General features: G+C 40.5%; 1 protein-coding gene across 1 annotated transcript in view; it reads left to right on the top strand.

Moving 5' to 3' along the window:
• The first annotated feature begins 387 nt into the window (after positions 1-387).
• The window catches only part of PLEKHA5 (pleckstrin homology domain containing A5), a 907,516-nt gene continuing 885,296 nt past the window's right edge, over positions 388-22,607 (top strand). Inside the window, exons 1-3 of the mRNA XM_044088224.1 lie at positions 388-702; positions 909-985; positions 1,563-1,620. Coding sequence (XP_043944159.1) covers positions 611-702; positions 909-985; positions 1,563-1,620 — 227 coding nt within the window. The 5' untranslated portion in view covers positions 388-610. The remainder of the gene's footprint in view (positions 703-908; positions 986-1,562; positions 1,621-22,607) is intronic.

Genomic DNA, 22,607 nt, shown 5'->3' with positions numbered 1-22,607 from the left:
CTACAAAAGACCCCATATTCCCGACGTAGGCGGATAGATGCGTTGGTGTGTATGGCTGGCCCTGTGTGAAAAAAAAGAACCTTTTAGAACAAACCGCACCGCTGCAGTAAATCCAATTTCCCATTTGTTTACATACTGCTTCGTTTAACTTACTTTCACCACTCCAAAAAACAAAACAACACACGGTACTCGTTTATCCTTAACAGGAAATAGAAAACATAATATATAAATAAAAAAAACGTCACTTATCCTGCCCCTTTTTTCTTTCTGCAGAGTATGAGCTTTTTAATACATGCTTGTCGCAAATGTGTACTCCACATTGAGTAAGCAAGTGGGCGGGAGTCTCTTTGATTCTCCTGTCAAACAGAAAGCGTACGAATGACGGGTTCACACCCCTTGGATCTCATTGACTCCGCCTGTTATTACAATACTTGCACACCTTTTTTCGCGTTCATGTGCTGGTGCACGATTCAGAAGTAGTGACACCCGTAGGTTTCCTAGGTGTTCAGGTCGCGCGGCGTTCCCTTGTCGTGCACCTCACTTTTCCCTGCTTTCTCGTTTCCACGCCTCTTCTCCCACAGCTGCTCTGCGCTCCTCTCCAGTTTCAGACATGGCGGCGGATCTGAACCTGGACTGGCTTTGCTCGTTGCCCCCCACTTGGAGTTACGGAGTCACTAGGGATGGGCGAATCTTTTTCCTCAAGTAAATAATTCTTCTGCTTTTTCTGCTTCATGTTTGGTTCAGTACTTTTTTTTATTGAATGCAAGAAATATATTCGCAATGTTTACTAGTGGATTTGATCGTATGCCTTAAGGTCCTGGGATATAACAGTGCTTATACTGCTGTCACGTTCTCCTTTCTCTTATCAAATGCCAATTATCTCCTTTGTCCTTTTTGGTTTGATTTAGTGAGGAGGCGAAGAGTACTACCTGGCTGCATCCAGTCAGTGGGGAGGCCGTGCTTACCGGACACCGGAAAACTCCAGGTAAGTGACAGCATTACAGCTTGATGATACTGTTGCATTGTAACTGTAATAACTGAAATTCGCAAACTGTCAGGGTGGACATTGGGTTGACAGCTGGCTTCAGACCTGCTTATCACCCTCAGTTCTTAGGAAGATCAAGCATTATGTGTATTTGAGTAGGAGACCGAGTGCAGAGTTAAGCTGAGTGGGTAAATAAATCGTTACATTTCTCTTCTTCAGTTACTTAGTTTATAAATGGTAAACATTGGCTATTGCATTCTACATTGCACGGCAAGTCTCTTGCGCCCCCCAAGCTATTTATATTTTAGGTGTCCAGGTACGGGACAGTGGTACCTCAGGAGTCCTGCAGCAGGTAATTGTTTTTGCATCCACTTTAAGTGCAGCACAGCCAAGCTTGTAGTTTATTATGACTGTACAAGATTAAAAAGGCAGGTGGAACCTTGCTGAAATTCCTAGAGGGAAAACATATTGAAAACCTACCAGTTGTATTAGGTTGTGAGTTAAATGAGCAGTATTGTTAATGAGGCGAGATGATTATGTCTCTCCTCACTTAACCGTTTGTTTGGTCTTCTTTTAGATTTACCCACTGGCTGGGAGGAAGGCTACACATTTGAAGGAGCAAGATGTTACATAAAGTAAGTTGTAAATGTACATTTTTGATTGCTTCTCATATAAGTGGTTCCTGTTTTAAGATTTTTGGCCTGCCACTTCTGATGTTGTACAGCGTGGAGAGCTGTGATGGGCTTATGATCAGAAGTAGTAAATTTTATTCCTTGTAGTTACAGGGAAAACAGCAATTCTTTGCAGTCCGTTGTGGCTATTTGCACTATGTTTTGCATATACCTGTGGGAAGCAATATGGAAGGAACCGTTTTAAGATGGAACATGGCTCAGTGAGTTTGATTTGTATGCCAAACCTTTTTGTCACCCCAAAAACAAAAGGGTTGTAGGAGCATACTTTGTAGATAATAGAAAATAGTTTTTAATGTGTGATCTAAGGAGCTCTGGTGGTTTTTACCTTGAGATAGTGAAAGGACTGCTTTAAGTGTCATGCTTGCAGTTGCTGCATCGGATGGTCCTGTTTTAACAGATGGTATTTAGGGTGCTTGGATTCTTCACACCTGTTCTTACATAGCTGTGGTCCCTTTGTTCAGCTAAAAGTATTTTTATTCTATCCATAGCACTTTATACACTCTGCTCTAAGAAAGCACTTTTGATCCACCGGGCACTTAAAAATACATGGTTGTAGCTAGTACATACTTATCAGCATCAAGTTTTGTGTGTGTCCTGTTGGCATAAAGTATGTTTCATTTTTTCCATTGTAGATAAATGTGATTTCAAAAATATTAGTTTTAATGTTTTCTTTCATGTGTTTTACATGTACTGTAAGACAATTTGAAACTAGCAGGTAGTTGTGTAATTTCTAAGGACTGTGCCTGCCAGTTACTGATAGTGTATGCTTTGTGGCCTAGGAATATTGTTTCCAATATTCTAGATGGAAAAATGCAAATTCAGAACTGTAACTGAAATGCTCACATACATTTCATGAGTATATTAATAATAGGTGTAATCTTACTAAAGAAAATGCAAGGTAAAACTGCTCTTTGAAAATGTATATCATTATTACAAATGTATTTTTAGTAATGGATACAAGCACCTCTTATTTCACTGAGAGTAATAGCTTTAATTCCTTACATTGGAAAATTCTGTGCGAGAATTGGCAGATTTGTTGTTGTTGAACCTATTTTCTGAAATGGTATGCTCTCCCCACCTCTTGTGCCCTATGAAGGAGTTTTGTTTCCTTTTAAGATACAAATTTTAAAGAAAACGTGTCCTCCCACTGCAATAGATGCAGTTGGCAGAAACAAGACTTGATGGGAGTGCAGCCCATCCTTCCGTAGTACATTTGCTTCTTACATTTTTTTACAGTCTCTACTGGATAAAAAGGGCTATGATCTGATTGTGGTTTTCTGGTCAATAAAATGTATGCATATGTAAGCTGCTTCAGAATGTGCAGTTTGAGAAAGCACAAGTTGCATGTGTATGATTAATTTACATTCAGCAATTTAGTAGCTTTATATTGCTTAGTACAAGAGCATGTTTTGCTCTTTTTTTTTTTTTAAGATAACGTAGTGCATTGTATTGATGATTTTATGTGTTTCCACTGGCTGCTTTGCCTTCACGTACTAAGATAGCTGGTTCATAAGTATATTTGATTCTTTCAGAATTCCTTCATTGATATTACCAGTATAGTGCAACATAGAGTAATTCTTGAGTGAAGCAGCACACTTTTTTTTTAAACGTGATTTCTTGCTGATTAGTATTCTTGGTGAAATGTACTCGCCAGAATAATGTCCTTTTTGATTGTAGTGTGGAAAACACATGAGTAAGCTGATAAATGTTATATGGCTTGGACTGCTGTCTTTCCACATGCCACATTTTTATACATCCAGTTGATAACAGGTAATATAGGTACTGAGATTGTAAACTTGCAAAAAATCCAAAAGTAGTATATTGTACTGTAGAAACTGGAATATTAGTATGCAAAGTGAACAATATGGAATTTAGTCCTCGGCTCTTTTCTAGTAGTTATTTGGTGGTAACATGAATCCAGCAGGTGCTGGAGTTGAGAAAGTTGCTACCCACAAAGGTATTTTGGACATTGTATTTGCCTCTTACTTGCTGTTTTAGATTTGCCTTTTGTTTTTGAGGACTCTGCCAACTTTGGTTGAGAGCAGTGTGTATAAAAACGTAGTTTGATTTATACTGTACGTCCAACCCCTGCATTCCTCCTGGTGAGAAATGCTGATTTCGTAGGCAACAGTAGAAAGTGCTCCCTCTATTTATTTATTTTGTTTTTGTTCCCCGAAGTTCCAAGGCAGAGATTTTTCAAAAAGACAGTATAACTTGCCCTTGTGTCATCCCAACAAGTCACACACGAGAGTTTGTCTTGCCCAGAGGCTGTATGCTGAGCTCTTTATGTTCTAAAGTTCTAGTTGGAGAGCTGTTCCTTCTGAATCTGTTATGTTGCACCCACAAATCATTGAATATTATAATTGTACAGGTATTATATTTTAGTTATCTCTAGACTTGCTCAGTATTTTATCTTGTGAATTGCCTTTTTTAATTACTCCTACATAAATCAGGTTTGATTTTGCAGTTTTTCTAGCTAGTACCCTTAGCCCCTATCTAGTAGTGTTGTTGGTGTGATCTTTCTATTACCCATCCACTCATCAATGTTCCTCTTGAAGAGTGATAGTGAGGGGCTCTGTCTTATGTAGATCGGGACCCTGTTCCATAGTAAGGGAAGTCTCTGTGAAGGGAATCTATCTTGTGCTGACTTCTGCACTTTGTGTATGGTGCAAACGTAGAATTTGCCATCTTTGTATATCTTGGTACTGTTATTGTCCTGTACATCTTGTGGCCAACACTTTTTTAATGGCATGATTAGACTATCCTTTTCATTTTTAAGATTTGCTGTCTGCTTTTTTGCAATATTTCTGAAACTATAAGGCAGAAGATCTTAAGAGTTTGCTTTTTATAGTTAATTTCTTCATTGTGATCATTTTAGTCATTTTCTCTACTAGACAGTATTATTTTAGAAAATTGTCACTGGGTGTGTGTTACAATACGATAACTTTATTTATCCATGTGAATTTTGTTAAGCCCCTTTCAGGCATGTTTGTTAGCTAATGCAGTACATTGCTCAATTAATAAAACTGTATTTATTTCCATATTGCTGACAGAGCTGGTACATCCAGGAGGTTGCAGAAGGTAAAATGATACCAGTCTCACACATAGTTCTCACATATAGTAAATGCATTGTAAGATGTGTAGTGAATGCATTCCAAGATGAATAACATACCTGCCTTGATTTGGAATACAGTTTCTAAAGAAGGCGTAGTTTGATTGGCAGCTGTTCTAAAGCTGTGGTATTTTAATAGTTGGTGAAATTCTGTTTCTTGTTAACATTAAACATTGAAACATTCATTTCATTTCCGATTTGTCCTGGCAGAGTATTTCAGTCGGCTGAGCGTACCTAAAGGCTGTGACCCTAGTGACTTGGTTGAAGGATGTTTCTTTAAGTCCTATGCACCATATTCAGTAGATCTTGGTGGACTGTGTTTGGTAACTGTTTCAGATTTACTAACTGGTGAACATCTGTACTAGTGATTTAGCTTGGAAGTGGTCGGAAGAACTGTGGCCCTACTGGCCCTCTAGACAGAGGTAATTTCTAGCTGTCTGACAGTGAAGGGAAGCAACAAATTTTGTAGCAGCCAAGTCTTTTATAATAAGACCATTACTGGTATTGCATTCCGGGCATATTCCATCCATAAGTGTTGGGATATTTTACTTAATTTACTTACATTGCAGTGCAACATGGGGGTGGGGGAGTCTGCACTTGTGAGGGGCCTTCTGATGAGGTGTTTAAACTGAGTGATTATTGTTTGGCAAAAATAAATGTTTCTTAATAATTTCCAAAGTAAAAGCTAGTAAATTTCTTACTCCACAATCTTTAAAAATTGACTTTCCTTGTCTCCCCCACTCCTCTATATGCACATTGAGTGCAGATTGTAAATAAATCACAGTCCTGGTTTTGATCTACAGACTGTTAGGTGGATAAGCTACTACTGCATAATATAGACATCACCTTCACAAAGAAGAGTTCCAGAAATGTATACGTGAAACACAAATATTCCGTAATACAGCATTAGAAGCTGGTTACATCTTGGTAGCTGGAAGCAGAATATTGTGGTCTCAGCCCACAAGGGGATGGCCTTCTTCAGGCTTCAGTAATTACAGTCTGATCAGCCTTGCAAGCATTATTGTTCAAGGTGGTGAAGAGTTCCCAGCACAAGAATTTGGTAGTCTATTGGCCGTTTTAGGCCAATTTCTAGCTCTTTCAAGTCCCCCTGTATAAAACCTGCTTTTGCACGTTTTTTGTGCTTGTTACTACTCAGCCAAGCTCCTCGTGGTCCTGCAGAGTGGTGTTGGCAGCAGAGAGGCTAAAAGAGTGACTGCTAACCTGATAAGTGTTTTTTTTTTTTTTTTTCCTGCTACTACCTGGGCGACTGTCCGATCTAGCTAAACTGCAAGTATTTCTGCCTCTTGAACTGTTTTAAACTGTTTAAAGTTGTTTTTGCATCTGTACTTTTAAAGTTTGTCCTGTTTGTTGCATTTACCTGTTGAGGCTACACACTCAAGTGCCTGTGTTACATATTTATTGCATTTTCCTGCTGTTTGTTGCAAAAAAGAAAAAAAAATTATCCTTGTTTCCCGTCTTTCCTGACCTAGAGTAGTCCAAATACAGGCTTTGCTGTATTCTGGACTTTTGTAAAGTTCCTGTGTTGCCCATTTCCTTTCTTGGATAAAGGGAGGCTTCTTTGTTCACCAGTGGCAGTGGGGAGCATAGAGCAGCCTATCTATCCCTGGAGGAGTGTTCCCAGCACAAGAATCTGGTAGTCTATTGGCCGTTTTGGGTCAATTTCTAGCTCTTTCAAGTCCCTCTGTTTAAAACCCGCTTTGTGCAATTTTGCGCATAGCGCAGCATCGGGCAGCTCCGCTTAATTGGGTTTAAACCATTCTTGGCTCCACAAAGTCGCTCTTCACTTTTTCCCTTTGAACTGATCTAGTTCTCGTAATAAACACCCTATTCCTACTCTAAAGCCTGGCACTTGCTCACTAAAGCAATTATATAAACAGCACTAAAAAATTAAAAGCACTACACCCTCACAAACTCCCCTTGAGTACATTGTTCCCCATTGGCCCTTTTTTTCAATTATAAAGGAATTCCCAATACTGTTCTAGCATGTCCAAAGGTCAGTTGTCAATCTCCTCTCCGGTCCAGCTGGTGAATTTGGGAATCTTGAGGCAATGTTACAACTGCCTCATGTACACAGACAACCCTCTCCTCCTCCCAACAAATTCCAACACATGTGAGAGATGCAACCATATAGCCAAACTGGAGGCTCTCTCAACTCAGTACTGGCGTAACCAGTCAGGAGGAGAAGGAAACCACACTCACTACAATTCCAGTCTCACATAGACCTACCACGACCACAAACCAAACACATAAACACACAAAAACATACTCGGAGGCTCTAAATAAAAATCTGCCTAAGCAGCAGCAGAGACCTCCAAAGCAGACACCCAAGCAACCGCTACCCCAAAACAAAACACGTGCAACACATAGCTCACAAAGCCAGTGTGCCGAACAGTCACAGCTCTTAAGGCTAAACAACACACCTGATACACTTGTAACGGGTGACTCTATCATCAGGCACACTGACATCCCGCTCACCAGGCTGAACAAGGAGAAGGTCACGGTGAGCTGCCTGTCGGGCGCTAGGATCCGCCACATAACACAAGCACTCAGGTCACTCCAAGGCAAGTACAAATATTACTCGGTCATTGTCCATGCTGGTGTGAATAACCTGAGATGTACCTCCCTGGACTACATGAAAAGAGACATAGAGGAGCTCTCTGAGCATGTAGCCCAGGCCGGTATGACCCTGATTTTGAGTAGCATCTTACACTCACCAAGAATGATGCCCCAATATGAAGACAAGATGATCAATTTTGACAATTGGCTTAAGTATTGGTGTCATTCAAAGGGGATCCAATGCCTGTCAGCCTGGGATGACATGCTCGACAAGCCACGATGCTTCGCTAGGGACGGCTTACACCTGTCACCCCTGGGCTTTCGGATATTGGCTAAGGCTCTTGCCACCCCCATAGTGCCTTTTTTAGGCAAGGCTCAGAAGACAAACCCACCTCCATAGGTATCACAAGGGATAAGAAACTAAGAGTAATGCTACTCAACACCAGAAGTCTAAACCTCAAGATGCATGCACTCGAAACTCTCCTTAGCATGGAGAACAACGATATCTGTGCAGTAACAGAAACCTGGTTCAAGGCTCCCGAGAGCACCCCAGCACTACCAGGTTATACCTCATACCATGCTTTTCGGCCCCAAAACTTGGAATGAACCACAAAAGGAGGGGGAGTATCAATATTCGTCAAAGATACTCACACCTCCAGGTTGGTAGCACAGCACGAAGCATCAGAGACTATCCATGTGCAACTAACAGTGGGTAAAACTGCCTTCCAGTGTATATCCTGCTACAGACCACCCTCCCAAACCCAGGAATCCCACTCAGCCTTCCTGTGAACACTGGAAAATATGAAGGTCTCTCCAAACACCATTATATTGGGCGACTTCAACTACCCAAACATAGACTGGGAGCATTACTCTAGCTCCAACACCCTAGCCCAAAGGTTCCTAGAATTTATAAAATCAAATGCTATGGAACAACTTGTTACCACTCCCACAAGAGGGGAAAACATACTGACCTGATCATCACCAACATGGGGGCTCTATGCTCCAGACCAGAAGTGTATCCCTCACTGGTAAGATCAGACCATAAACTAATCTCACCGGATATTCACATCCTGACCCCACCCCCTTCCCAGAAAACCACAGTGAAAAACTTCTCTAAAGCAAATTTCACACTCCTCAAAACCGAGGTGGACTCCTTCAAAGCCCCCGGGCCTGTGGAAAATATGGCCCAGACTGCAGAATCCTTTATAAACGCATTCTATGAACACCTTCAGGAATGCATGGATCATGCAATCCCAAATAAAACCAAGACCCAATCCTCCAAAGGCAGACGTCCTGTCTGGTGGACCCCAGCCATAAACAAACTATACAATAGAAGGAGGAAGCTACTACATGATAGAGCAAAATCCCAAAAGGGGAAGGCATCTCTGATCAGTATTAGCAAAAACCTACGGGCACTCATAAAATCGTCTAAGGCCAGCTTCGAGAGAAAAATTGCACAGGACACTAAGGATAATCACAAGGCTTTCTTTAGTTATGTTAGGAACCTGGGTGGGAATTCCCAGATATGCTCAGAATTAGTCCAAAATGACAAAAAATACACTGAACCCACAGACATTGCCAACATCCTAGCTGACAGGTTCAGCACAACCCCCCCCCCACCAAAAGGGCAAATATCTATCCCAGCAGAGTGCTGCCCCCTTGACATCTCAGATGCTCAGGTAAGAGCCACCCCCTCCAAAGCAAAAAACACAGCATCAATGGGACCAGACGGTGTCCTGGGCTGCGTCCTACATGAACTCCAAGAACAGCTAAAACCAAACATAAAACTACTGTTCAATCTCAGCCTTGCTACAGGATATGCACCCAAAGAGTGGCGTACAGCAACAGTGGTCCCTCTCCACAAAGGTGCTGCCTCAACGGATCCTGGAAACTATCGCCCCATAAGCCTGACTAGCTTGGTCTGCAAAGTTATGGAAAGGATCATCATGGACCTCATAAATAAAGATATTGGGGGACCTACAGACACTGGAGCTTACCCAGTTTGGCTTTAAGGGCAGATCCTGCCTATTAAACCTGGTCGATTTCTTTGAAATGGTCACCAAGGCCATTGACGAGGGGAAGGTGGTTCACACAGCCTACCTGGACCTCGCAAAAGCCTTCGATACAATACCCCATTCCGGCATTATAGATAAGCTCACCAGCTTAAATATAAACCCCTATGTCACTAGATGGGTTGCAAACTGGCTCAAGGACAGAACTCGCATGATTAGACTTGCTGGAGCCATGTCAGACTCCATACCAGTTACAAGTGGTGTCCCACAAGGCTCAGTCCTGGGACCTCTCTTGTTCGGTATATATTTCTCGGAGGTACAGGCCAACACTGAAGGACTGTGGCTGATCAAGTTCGCAGATGACTGCAAACTAGGCGCCATAATCAACTCTCCATCCGACACAAGCATCCTACAAAAGGGCCTCCTAGAAACAGACAAATGGTGCCAGAGCCATGGCATCAAGCTAAACGCCAAAAAGTGTATAGTCATCCCCTTTGGCAAAAACAAAGTGCCCACAAATTACCACATAGGTGGTTATCATTAAGTACGGAAGAAGTAATTTAGGGACCTGGGGACCGAAGTTGATAGCAATCTCTCATTTGAAAACCACGTGGCCAAAGTGGTTAGAAAAACATTTTATATAGCCCACCTAATGAAGGGATTCAGATCTAGGTCAGGGGAGGTCATCTTTACTCATCCCTCATCAGGCCCATAATTGAGTACAATGCCCCTTTTGAGGATGTACCTTACCAGACACCTGCAGCAACTGGAAAGACCCCAAAAGTACCTCACCAAGAGGATCAAAGGGCTCAAATAGATGCCATTTGCTGCCCGGTTAAAGAAACTCCAGCTCTACTCAGTGGCATACCGCCTGTTCAGAGGCGATCTGTGCCTGACGTATAAAGCCATGTCCAACCCGGAATTAATGGACATGCTGCACCTCAGAAAATCCAAATCCCATCGAGCTACGTGCTCGAGAGACTTGAACCTCAGCACTGAAATAAATAGGACATGCTGGAGGGACAGATTCATAACCCAGAGGCTCCCTTCACTCTGGAATAAAATCCCAGTCCAGGTTAGGCAGAGTCCCTCATTGACTCTCTCTTCAAGAGGAATCTTGATGAGTGGATGGGAGATCGTAGGTTTACCCTGGGTATCACTTCTGTGTCACTGTTAGACAGAGGCACAGTATACTAACCTCGAAAAAGGGCATAGCAAAATTCATTTAAAATGGGTGGCAAAAGCCAAACACACTCTGGCTAGGCTTATAAATGCCCTAGGGCAGATAACCTAGTATGAACCTATGAAAAAACTTGTTTAGGCAAAAGCAGTAAGTCTTTTCCATAACATTTTGAAATTCCCTTTGTCATATGAACTCTGCCCAAGGATGACCTGGGCAGTCTTTGCAAGTGGTTAGTTGTGATTAAATATACTACTGTCGTAAACAAATGCAAAATAAAAATCCAAATAAAAAAGTTGACCTTCCTTATTTCTGCTGCAATAGCACTGCATAGAATTCATAAGGGGGGGAAACTTGAGGAAAAAAAGCTGCTTTTATGCTAAATTTATGTAGACATCGGTACCGATTAATGTGATATGCCGAAACGAGAGTGTTTCCTAATTATGTATTTCAGGAAGGTCACCTGCTTCCAACTTTCAATTTTTGTTGCACCCTCCCCCCACAGTCATCCTGCCACGGATGGGAAACTTGTACATGGGCAAAATCCACATGGTTCGTCATCCCTGAGGAATAGGGACTGGTTTCTCACAGAAAATTGGGTAGGGGTGTGAAGAAAGGTAACCCTGTTGAGCAGTAAGATGATTTTTTTTGTCATAATAGCATTTTCTATCCTCTGTGATAGAGGGCTGTTGATTGTGTTTTTCTGCTACTGCAAATTTGCCCTTGAAAGGATACCTCTACTCAGTCCACAGTATTAACAAGTATATACCCTCCCATGTGTATAGGGGAAGAGAGAAGAAAAAAACTTTACCATCCTTTTTTACTTTAACCATGTACCATATCAGGTTCACTACATAATCTCGAAATTTTGAAATATTGAATTTCAAAATCCCGAGACTATGTAGCCGAAACCCCTAAATACTGAAAGACCAGAACTGTGAAATTCAAAATACCGAACATGCAACACACACACACACACACACACACACACACAAAAAAAACTCCCCAATCAAACATATAATCTTACACTACAGATAAGCATGGGAGGCAAGCCCCCATGCACCCTCCACACCCCCTCTGATTAAATATACTAACTCCAAGATCGCACAAACTCACACCCACACATTATACAGTGACACACACACACATCACAGTCACAATGCACACTAAAGCCCCTAACCAACACGCTTACACATAGATACTTACTTGAACTTCCACCTATCCATCAAACCGCAACACCAGAAGCACTACTTCAATATCTCCGAACATCGGGATTTTGAATTTCGCGCTTCTGGTCTTTCGGTATTTAGGGGTTTCAGCTACATAGTGTTAAGATTTTGAAATTCGATATTTCAAAATTTCGAGATTATGTAGTGAACCCACCACATCACGTAAGGTTTTCTCTCCCTGTAATTTTTATATTTTATGAAAAGTAGACATCTCTGCTTTCACATTGTTACAACCCCTGTTTAAGGCTGCATTCTCTCCGTTACCATGTTTTCTGGTGCAATATGCAACTAATGTGCTGAAGTGTGGTAGCCATTTTTTCCACAGTAAATCCATTCCTTCACAAACCCTTTTCCCCATTTTTACACATGGGGTCAGGGTGTTACTTTAACAGCCAGCTAGCCGTATCGAGACTGTTCTTCTGTACCCCACACACACACACACACACACACACACACACACACACACACACACACACACACACACACACACACACACCCCTATGCCAATTTAGAGTGTCTCATCCATCTACTTCATGATGTCTGGGAGGAAATTGGAGCACGCAGAGGAAAACCATGTCAACACAGGGAGCACATGCAGACTCCACACAGAAAGCACCCCATCCAAGAATCGAACCAGAGAACCTCTTGCAGTAAAGCCACAATACTATCCGCAGTAAGTGTCACAATTTAATTAGTGACTTTTGTTGCATTCTTTGTACTTTTGAGCACAGTTCTGTACAGCTTTCATCAGTTGACTCTGTTTATCTGCTCAAATATGGAGCGAGCGACTGCCAGACCAGGTGAAGCGCATTGCTGTTTGTTTGGACAACAGTAAGCTTCTTTGTAATTTTATTGATATTAATAAGTGTAGACACTTAGTGATGAATCCAAACCATAAAAGTGTAAGTGAGTTTCAGCATTCCCAGGGGAAGTGCTGTATAAGATTGACAACATGTGTGTTGATGTAGTAGTATTTGGTATAATTGGAGTTTAATAACTTTGAATTGAATTACACCAACCAACAACATTTAATGTAGAAATTATTTTTAGACTGGGCAAATGCTTGCAAGGGGGAGTATAGATGAGTGGTGTACTGACGTTATTAGATATAAGGTACTATTTTGCCCGCATGCCTTGCTGACCATAGAGTCTTCCATGATTGGACTGTAGCCCATTCATTCTCTTGTATTAGCTATACCTACCATGGAAGGTGAGCGCAGTCTTGAAGGAGTCAAATATCAGGCAGTCATAAAGGTGCTTTGTGCATTTGTCAACATCCTATCAACAGGGCATTTGTTATGGCCCTAACTGTACCCCACTCTCATGGCTGTTGTGGTTGCTTGCATCAATGCAGTGGCATCTTTTTCTCCTCCTCCGGTGAATGTGTACTCATACACTCAAAATAGTAAGGACTGTTTCACTAGCTTGGGATTACCAGGTCCACTCACCATTCTGGTCCAAGGCAGTTGGTCTAGCATTTGCTAAACTGAGAATCTCCTTCCTTCCAAGGATGGGCAAGTCAGTGTATGATGGCTTGTTACCATCTCTTGGCTTGACTGTTCCGTCATATGAGGTGTTATTCGAACTCTGGTTGACTGGGTTGTAGTTGTAACTTCATTCTTATATATTGCTGAGCCAGAGGATTTATGTCCTTTGCAAATGAATGGTGTGGGGTAGGGTGGGGGGGCATTTCTGCAGTGTCCATACAAGGTTATCATTTTATTTTTTAGAGTTGGTAATGTTTTTAAGCTATCGGACTGAGAAGTGCAATTTTGTGTATTCTACAAAGGTCTGAGCAGTACTGAGGTGTGGCCTGCGATTTAAGCAAGGTGATTAATTAACACTTTGTGAAAAGAGTAGAAGCATATTGTGAGAAATAATGATGCATGTAACGAGCTATCCAGGCCATGATTTTGTAAGCCTTCTTCATTGCCTCACCAAACATTCCAAGATTCATTGTCATTTTAGATTGTTCTTTGCTTGCGTTTCATCTCTTCCGTTGCTTTAACCATAAAGCATAGGTAAAGATTCTTATCTGTCTATTTCATGAAAATGTACCTGTTGAATGTTTTTTATATTGATGTTAACTCTTCCCAGTTTGACGTGCATTGCAGCACATCTGAGGTGACTCCCTTTCTAGCCGAAGTTCACTTCTGTCCCTTCTCAGCACACACTTCAGTTGTGCAGTGTTAATTAGGATACACTTCTCTAAATAGTTTGGCCAACCCCTGTGCAGAACCCCGTGCAGACTTCCTGTTTGCTGACAAGCAGATGTTTTCCTCTTCCCACTTCATTTTTCATACTATTGTAATCTGCCTAATAAAACAACTGATGTCCTGATGCACTGCATCCCAAACCCTCTTCTCTTACCCAGTGGAAATAGTAAAGACATTTTGTGCAAGGTCTTGCTGTCAATTAAAATCACAGGTGGTACTTGTAAAAGTTGTCATTTGTCAAGAAACTGTCTGAATTAATACGTAGTGCTTCAGAGTGATTCCTGTTATGTATGAAGAGCCCCCTTTCTTGGCTTCTTTGCAGTGTGATATTGAGGCCTGTTTTTAATAACTAGCTGTACTAGACAAGGAATGCATTTATCTTATTGCTTTGGAGAGAGTGCCATTAACACTTGGGCTATGCAGTCTGTCCCTTAAAATTCTTTACAGTGTTGTTCCTGAATCACTTCTGTCTTAGGCAGTCCCCATCTCTTCATCTATAGTTCATTATGCTCTTGTTCCCTGTTTTGCCTTATCTGTTTTACAAAATCTGGGAATCACCTAGGGATGGATTTTGCTCTGTATGTGTACCTTGGCCATCTATTCAACATAAGAAATGACTGTTACCTCTTGGGGCAGAATCTGTTAAATGTCTATATCATTTACTGATGGGGCAGACCTTTCTCTCTCTCTTCCTGTTACACTCGCACACACAGTCACACTCGCATCATTATACTATTGGGTGTGTCACTGATTCACATATGTAAAAATTAATATGCTTAACTTAAAGTAAAATGCAGTGTTACTGTTCAGGTCGTAGTTGACCATTTTCAGTGAGGTGATCATCTTTTTGCAGGTCAGCGTGCCCTGTCAGAATCCTTTTTACAATGAAAATTTGCTTTGCATTCTGGTGTTGAGCAAAATACCAAAAGCTTTTCTGAAGACATAGATAACAACTTGTTATAAATGTGTTATTGAGATTTCAAATGATACATTTTTTGGGGATACCTCCTGCAAATTGCTTCATACACTGAAAACCCTCTAGCATATCAAAACTTGTTTCCATCAATGTAGAAACTAACTTCAAAGCCCCCATTTCTGTTAACCTTTTCAACAGCGGTTTGACTGGTGTATTTGTGTTGACTGCAGTTGGGTCTACTGTACAGTGTGCAAGTCATGTTACATCTATGAACTGAATGACATATGACTTTTCCAGAAAGAAATGCAGATATCTCGCTGTGCTTTGTGTGGAAAGCTATGTAGATGTCCCGGCTCTGTTTGGAGTGCCAGCTCCCATTTTGTCTCAGCAGCTTGAAGTTTGACCACTGTCTGTGGTGTTGCTTCCCTGCTTGAACATACTGATTTCCTTTTAGTGCAGGATTTAGGATAGACGTCAATGTAATCACAGATGCGTTTTGATTTTTCACAACCTTTTCAAGTAACATTTCCTTATTATAAACCCACTCGAACTTTTGTCATTCTGCTTCATACTTGATTCTGATGTACAGCAGCCATCTCCACTGAACCTGTAATTTAAGTACACAGCTACTTCCATCTCCTTTATAACGTCTGCTCTGTTTTGTTTAATGCTGATTAAAAAGAATTGTGATCTTTACTTATTGCTGAAGTTTGTTTAACTACTGGACTGCAGTCTGAATGTTGCTTTCTAAAATTGATAGGTCTTTGCCTGTGGCTCAAACCATGTGCAAAAGTTATTGGAGTAGCCTATTTACTGGTAAAGAAATGGATAAAGTGGAAAAAGAAAAGTTTAAAACTTGCCAGTCCTAAGAAGAAAGTCCTGCAGCTTCTCTCTTTAAAGAATTAAAAGTACCCAGTGCCATTGAAAAGGATTGGATTAATCTGCAAGTCCAATTGAAAGAATTAAGTGTTTACAATGAAGGAGCTAGGAACTGTTGCACGTTCTTGCCTTGCAAAAAAAAATGAACTTCCTAGGGTTTGGAAAGTGTCTCCCCAGTGGCGTATATTGAAGTTTATATAATAGCGAGAAAGTGTGATTCCAAAACAGCAATGGCCACAGTAAGAAAGAACTCATTAGCATATCAATGAATCACCCTTGCTTTTAACTAGAGTTGTTAGACCTGATGTTGATGATGTTTTTCCTGACCCTTACTCATCGTATTAGCAAAGGCAACTGCCTACACATGCTTGCTGTAACACACAAGCCACGTTACATCTATGAACTGAATTACATATGTCTTTTCCAGAAAAAATGCAGATATCTCACTTAACTTTGTGTGGAGAGCTATGTAGTTGTATCCTCATCCCAGCTCTGTTTAGAATACCCATTCTCTCTCCACATCAATGCCAAATAACTTTCCCCAACATACATGCATACATACACACACTCCCTCACACTTGGATCAGACTTATGAATATACTTGTTCATTCACTCACACACACACACACACACACACGCACATACACACATACGCATTCTCTGTTCTTACCTACCCTCCCCATCCATGTGACCACCCAGGGTGAGAGCGCATACACACACACACACACACACACACACACACACACACACACACACACACACACACACACACACACACACATATACACACGCATTCTCTGTTCTTACCTACTCTCCCCATCCATGTGACCACCCAGGGTGAGAGCACACACACACACACACACACACACACACACACACACAGTCTCACTAACACTGTCTTGCTCACTCTTCATCCAGTTTCATTCATACCCTACAGACTTATGCATGTACTCCTATATCTTAACTGAACATACCTTTACAAATCAAATACGGCTACTGCTTCTGTTGGAATAAATGGGTGATCATTGTATTTTAACAGTGTTAAATTTTTGTGTTTGGAGGAAAAAGTTAAGCAGTCAAGTGGTTCACTCAATGTGAATCAGGAGCTACTGGCATTTCGGGGGAGCACTTGTAGCAATAGCTGCCTCCCTGATTGATTCAGTACCATGCAGCTTGGCCAGCAGGGCTGCTGTCTGCACTGAGGCTTCTGCTGGTGGGAAACCTCAGTGGTCTGTACATCTAGGGTAACCATGTGGTAAGGCTTCCCACTCGCAGGAATCTCTCTTGAATTGAAGCTACTGTTTTTAATGAAATATGTTTGTGTGTGTGAACTACAGCTTCTTCTTTCATGCTGCCAGGAAAAGGTTTCTAAAGAAATTCTGTCCATTTAGCTGTAAAAAGCTGACTCTAGCCAGTACCTGTCAATTCAAGTTGTTAGAGGTAATCTTTGTTTTTTGTTCAGCCTTTCTGTTAAAGATACTTTGTGTGCTGAATATTGCATAGAGAGTATTTTGTTTTTAAAATGCATGAAAGGAGTTACTTTTATTTAGTGCTGAAAATATAAACCTGAATCACTGAATAAGTTCATGTGGTCATTTGCCATATCCTTATGTGAAGTTTATATCGTAAATTGAGAAATGAAGGGAAACGCTGGTTGTTTTTGCTTTCAGAAAAAGTAGTATTTTGGAGTTTTTGTGACCGCCTGGTCCTAGTGGAAATGATCCACCTGCTGTGGAGTGCTGATTCGGTCAGACATGGAAGTAGGATATTTCAGTTTACATTACATGTTTAATAAAGATTGTGTGTTCATCCTGCAAATGGCAAGAACTACTTGACGGCAAGCTAAGAGTGAGAGTTATACTGCCTTCATATCTCTGCAGTATTACAGCAATGACTATTTTTAATGACAGCATTTTTTTAATTGAAGTATATCTTACATGTTTCCGGTTTAAAATGGTAAAGACAGTCCACACTGTGTAAACCTGAAACAAAACCTGCTGTACCACTTGAATTCTTTATTAATTCTTAAGTGGTTTATGTAGTATTCCTGTATGTTTACTAAATGCTTTTAAGGTTCCACTGAGCTCCAAAGAATGATGAGTTGTTTAATGAAACACATACAAAGTAGTAGTTGAAGCCAAAGCTGCATAGGGACCTCCCTAGCTGGAATAAAAAATGAAATCAAGATAGATTGCTCATGTTGTCTGGAGAAAAAAACGAGATGAAAAGATAGTTAACATTGTAACAATTTTTTTATAACAGCGAGTTGCATTGTTATTGAAAAGAAAAGAAGAAAGTGGTTTGATCACTGTCAAGTATCCTCACACTGTGTTATTGCTTCATTAAGAGCCTTAAAAATCCACAGGTACTACCTGCATTTGTAGACATAAAGTAGTTATAGTATATATAGATGTGCACTTTGGTTTATTGAAAGTTTTATCATTTAATTTTTCTGTAGATTACAGGTAAGGCATGTAAATCTGGTGTGCAACCAAGTAATTTTTAGAAAACGGAGCAAATGCTGTGGGTTTGCATGTTTTTTTTTTTTTTTTTTTTCCCCTTTCTTCAAGAAGTAAAGGGATGGATGTTGGTATTAAGTTTCTGTACCTTTTTAAAAGCTGATTCATATATGTGTGAGTGGGTGTATCATACTTGGATTGTGATAGTTCGATAAACCTTGTAGTGTATTAGATTTGCCTTAAACCCTTTCAGTGAATGTGAATGTTGCTTTTACCACTTTCTGGCAAGTGTGCAGTCCCACTTTTTAAATTGAAATTGTCATATTGGCAGTGTAGTCATGCAGTACAGATAGTACATATGTAATTTGTTATAGAGCATTGTTTTTAAAATGATGGTTAGTTCACATCTGCCTCTGCAGTTACCCCGTTGAGATTCTGTGCCACCTTCTTGCACATCCACATACCATTAAATGCTGAGAATTGTTTGACATGGCTATGCAAATGAATCTACAGTTTGCTTTAGGAAATTAGTTTTTTTGTCTGACAACTTGAAATACGTTTGCATTTTAGTAATGAGATGTGGTTTGTCCTTCAGAACACATAGGCGAATTTCAACAGTGGTACATAGGCAACTTGCTCTCGTTTAGCATCTATTTGCCTTGGTGCAGTGCAGTATATTAAAGGAAGCATTACACAGTGCATAGACTCTGGGGAAAAAGCTTCTACTTGACTTTTTTCATTGAAGTGGTTGAACTGGAAGTTTACTTAAGGAATGCTGGCTATTCTCTGCGTGTATGTGTCAGTCTTCTCTTGTTTTTATAACATCTGGTTGGATGTTAGTGTAAAGATTACTTGTAAGCAGTTACTTGAAAGGAAGTGTTCTGCATAATGCATTACTCTAGCCAGTAGTACTTTGTTTAATAGGATGATCGCTCAAGCTGTATGTAGTGTTAACCGCAGATAATGCTGGAACAACATGTTGATCAAGCTTTGAGAAGTGAGTGGTTTAGGAAAGGTGAAACTGGGCTGAAAGGTGGCTGAATGAGTGGTGGTTCATGATGATTTTGTGTGCGATGTGCTTGGTTTTACAGTTCAGTCATTGACTGCTGTTATTTTTCACACTACTTGGCTGCTTTGGCAAGTAAGGGCATCATGTTCCAGGATGATTCCAGAATGGTTTTGCCTAACAATCAAAGCCTTGTATAGTTCTGGGACCTGCAGTGGTTTTCACCATGTCCTGTCATGACCTGTGTTGACTGAGAACAGCTTGTTTGTTATTTGCCTGAATTCAGATCATATGACTTCCAAAAAGGATTTTTGTTTTTTTTTTTTTTTTTTTTTTTACAAGGACAGAGGTAACAGTTTGCAAAGTTCGCCTGTCCTTGTGGTTATTTGGAGAAAATCTTTGTCAAACAGGAAACTGGGAGAAACCCTTTTGACCCTAAAGCACCCTGCACTCCTCTCTCAACTTGTAGTTTTTGGATATGCTATATTTGATTAACCAGACCACTGAAGCCTGTTTTGTTTTTATTTTTTCAGAACTCCATTAGGCTTTTTCATGGGGGGAGTGCTAAGCACGCATCCCTATGCAGGGGGCAACACACCCAACTTAACTACCGCTGAACTTGCCACCTGTCAAAGGTTGTTATAATTCCTTTTGTCAAAAAAATCTCTGTAGTTCGTTAAGTTTGATAGAATGGTATTGGATGAATTGGGCGTCGGACATGTGAACACCATTGTATTTTTTATGGAATTGCCATTGTTATTTTTTCTGGAGTTTAGTTCATAAGTGCAGTCTGTTTTTAAGGCTGGAATGTTACAGAAGTCCTATATGTCTATGTTACAAAAGTACTGTATGTTTAAAGTCTTTAAAAAAAAAATTCAGGAGAATTCTCCTTGTTAAAACATGTACAGTTTTTATGGTACTGGCAGACCCCCCCCAAAAAAAAATGTTGTGTTTTGTCCTTTAGGGAAACAAACTGTTTTTATGCTTATGAAATTCTTATAAAATGTTTGGTAAGACTGTGTGTTCCTCTGCCTGAAAGATGCATGAATGTTCTTAAAATGGACGTGTGTGTGTGTGTGTGTGTGTGTGTGTGTGTGTGTGTGTGTGTGTGTGTGTATAATATAATATAATATAATATAATATATATATATATATATATATATATATATATATATATATATATATTTATTTATTTATTAACAACTGCAATTATGGAATTTAATTCATTATTTGTTGACATACTGAGAGCTTGACCTAGTAAAAGCTTTGACCCTTGAAGAAAATTGTCTCAAGTGACACCCATTTTCAGAGTAACAGAAGCATTTTGAGAGCAATTATATATGGAAGTGATTCCTAAAGTAAACCAGTAACAGCAACAAAAGTGCTAAGATTCAAATGAAAGCTTACAAAGATTGTTAGAAGAAGAATACAAGGAAGCTCACAGCTGTAGTGACGACTGCAGATAATGCTGGAACAGCAACAATGCGGCGGTAGCGTTGTCGCCTCACAGTAAGACGCTGTCCTGTTAGACTCTCAGCTAGAGCGTCTTCTGTGTGGAGACATGCGTGAATGGGCGTTCCTTCGTTGAAGGTTGTGCATCAGGGCTGGCAACTCGGTACGTAAAAATCAACTGCCAATCATTAGCGGACCGGAGTTCCGCTGTGGCGACCCCTAACTGGGAAAAGCCGAAAGAAACAACAACAGCAACGTGTTTGATCAAGCTTTGAGAAGTGAGTGGGTAAGGAAAAGTGAGAGTGAGTGGGTAAGGAAAAGTGAGACTGAGCTGGAAGGCTGATGAATGACTGGTGGTTCATGATTGTTTTCTGTGTGTGATGTGCTTGGTTTTACAGTTCAGTTCTTGAATGGGTTGCCTTCTGTGCAGAGTCTGCATGTATTCCCTTTTGTCTGTATTGTTTATCTCCTGGTGGTACGGTTTTCTGTTGCATTCTAGAAACATGCTGTATCTGAATCTACTATCTTCCAAATTGTTTAAAGAGGTGTATGTGCACATGTGCGCGTTTGTATAATCAACTGGCACCTCCTCCAGGATTAGTTTCTATGCTTTTGCATCCATTGAACACTCCAGTTGCCCTATGACCCTACATGGATTAAGTGATAATTGGAAAATGAGTGCAAGGCTGATGGCAATTCAAGGTAGAGTTCTGTGCGTGCAATATGCCCATAAAGTCTAGCAAAAAAGAGATGGCTGACCTGTGAGCTGTACATTACAAAACATCTGGAAACATGTTCACACATTATGGCTGGAACCAGGGTATTGAAGACACTATAACATGGCAACATCAATACATTAGAAATTGTGCAAACTTTACAATTTACAAAAATTCTCCCCTTATTGTAATTTGTAGAAGAGTGGCTTGCACACTATCGAGGGCTATTGTATTTAGTAATAGGTGACTCCTCACGTTAACATTGGTTGTTAACTATCTACATTCCCAGGCAGAGTGGCACCTACATTGATATAACATTACAAATAAAAAGGGAAAATTGTACGCATAGTTTCTTACCTGCACTCTGACGGACTAATAACCTGTTTTTGGTTTGCTTCACTCGGGCTCTCTGCTCCCCTACCCTACCCCCATTCCCTCACACCCCCAATTCATCCACCCTCATTACTCAACCAATCACACTCAATCTCCCGTCAGTATCTTACCATAACTCCACCCTCCCTCTCTCTGCAGCCTAGCAAAAAAATCTGCAATCACTAACTTGCCACAACTCCACCCTATCTAACTGTTAAACCAATCTCCTATTGCTAGCTTAACCCCTTTCCACCCTCTCCCCCTCTTCAACCAATTTCACGTACATCTGAAACACCCCACCCAGACTAAGATCCTCTAATTAGTAAACCAAATTATATTTTAATTTCACTCTACTGTAGCTCCACTAGTATCTTACATGCATACCCAGCATACTAACTTAATCTTGCACTACTACCAGTAACTTAATTTTTCGTGCTAATATTTTATCCTCTCTACCATGTCCGTCATCCCATATACAATTCTCTTCTTATTCTCTGTCACCTTCTTTATCTTAAGGCGTTGGATAGCTGTTGAGTCTGTTATCAACCATTAAAGCCTACCAGAACTACAGCCTCACAAATCTCGCCATTAGCATGTTACTGTAACATATGCCTTAGCCTATACACCATAAATATATCCCTACTTATCAAAATAAAAATCCTACCCCTACAAAACACCCACAGCATCTCTCTGCTAAATGTCCAAACCAACTCCTAAAAGGAAACAGTTGCCCACTATTTTGCTAAACTACCATTCTAAATTACCCCATGCTGAGACATTCACCCAAACCCTGGCCTTTTCTCC

This window comes from Protopterus annectens, chromosome 11.part0 (genome assembly GCF_019279795.1).
Source record: "Protopterus annectens isolate FY-2018-M chromosome 11.part0, PAN1.0, whole genome shotgun sequence".
In the NCBI taxonomy this organism is placed as follows: Eukaryota; Metazoa; Chordata; order Ceratodontiformes; family Protopteridae; genus Protopterus; species Protopterus annectens.
Note: the sequence above shows the minus strand (reverse complement) of the source record. Positions and strands in the feature narration are given on the sequence as shown.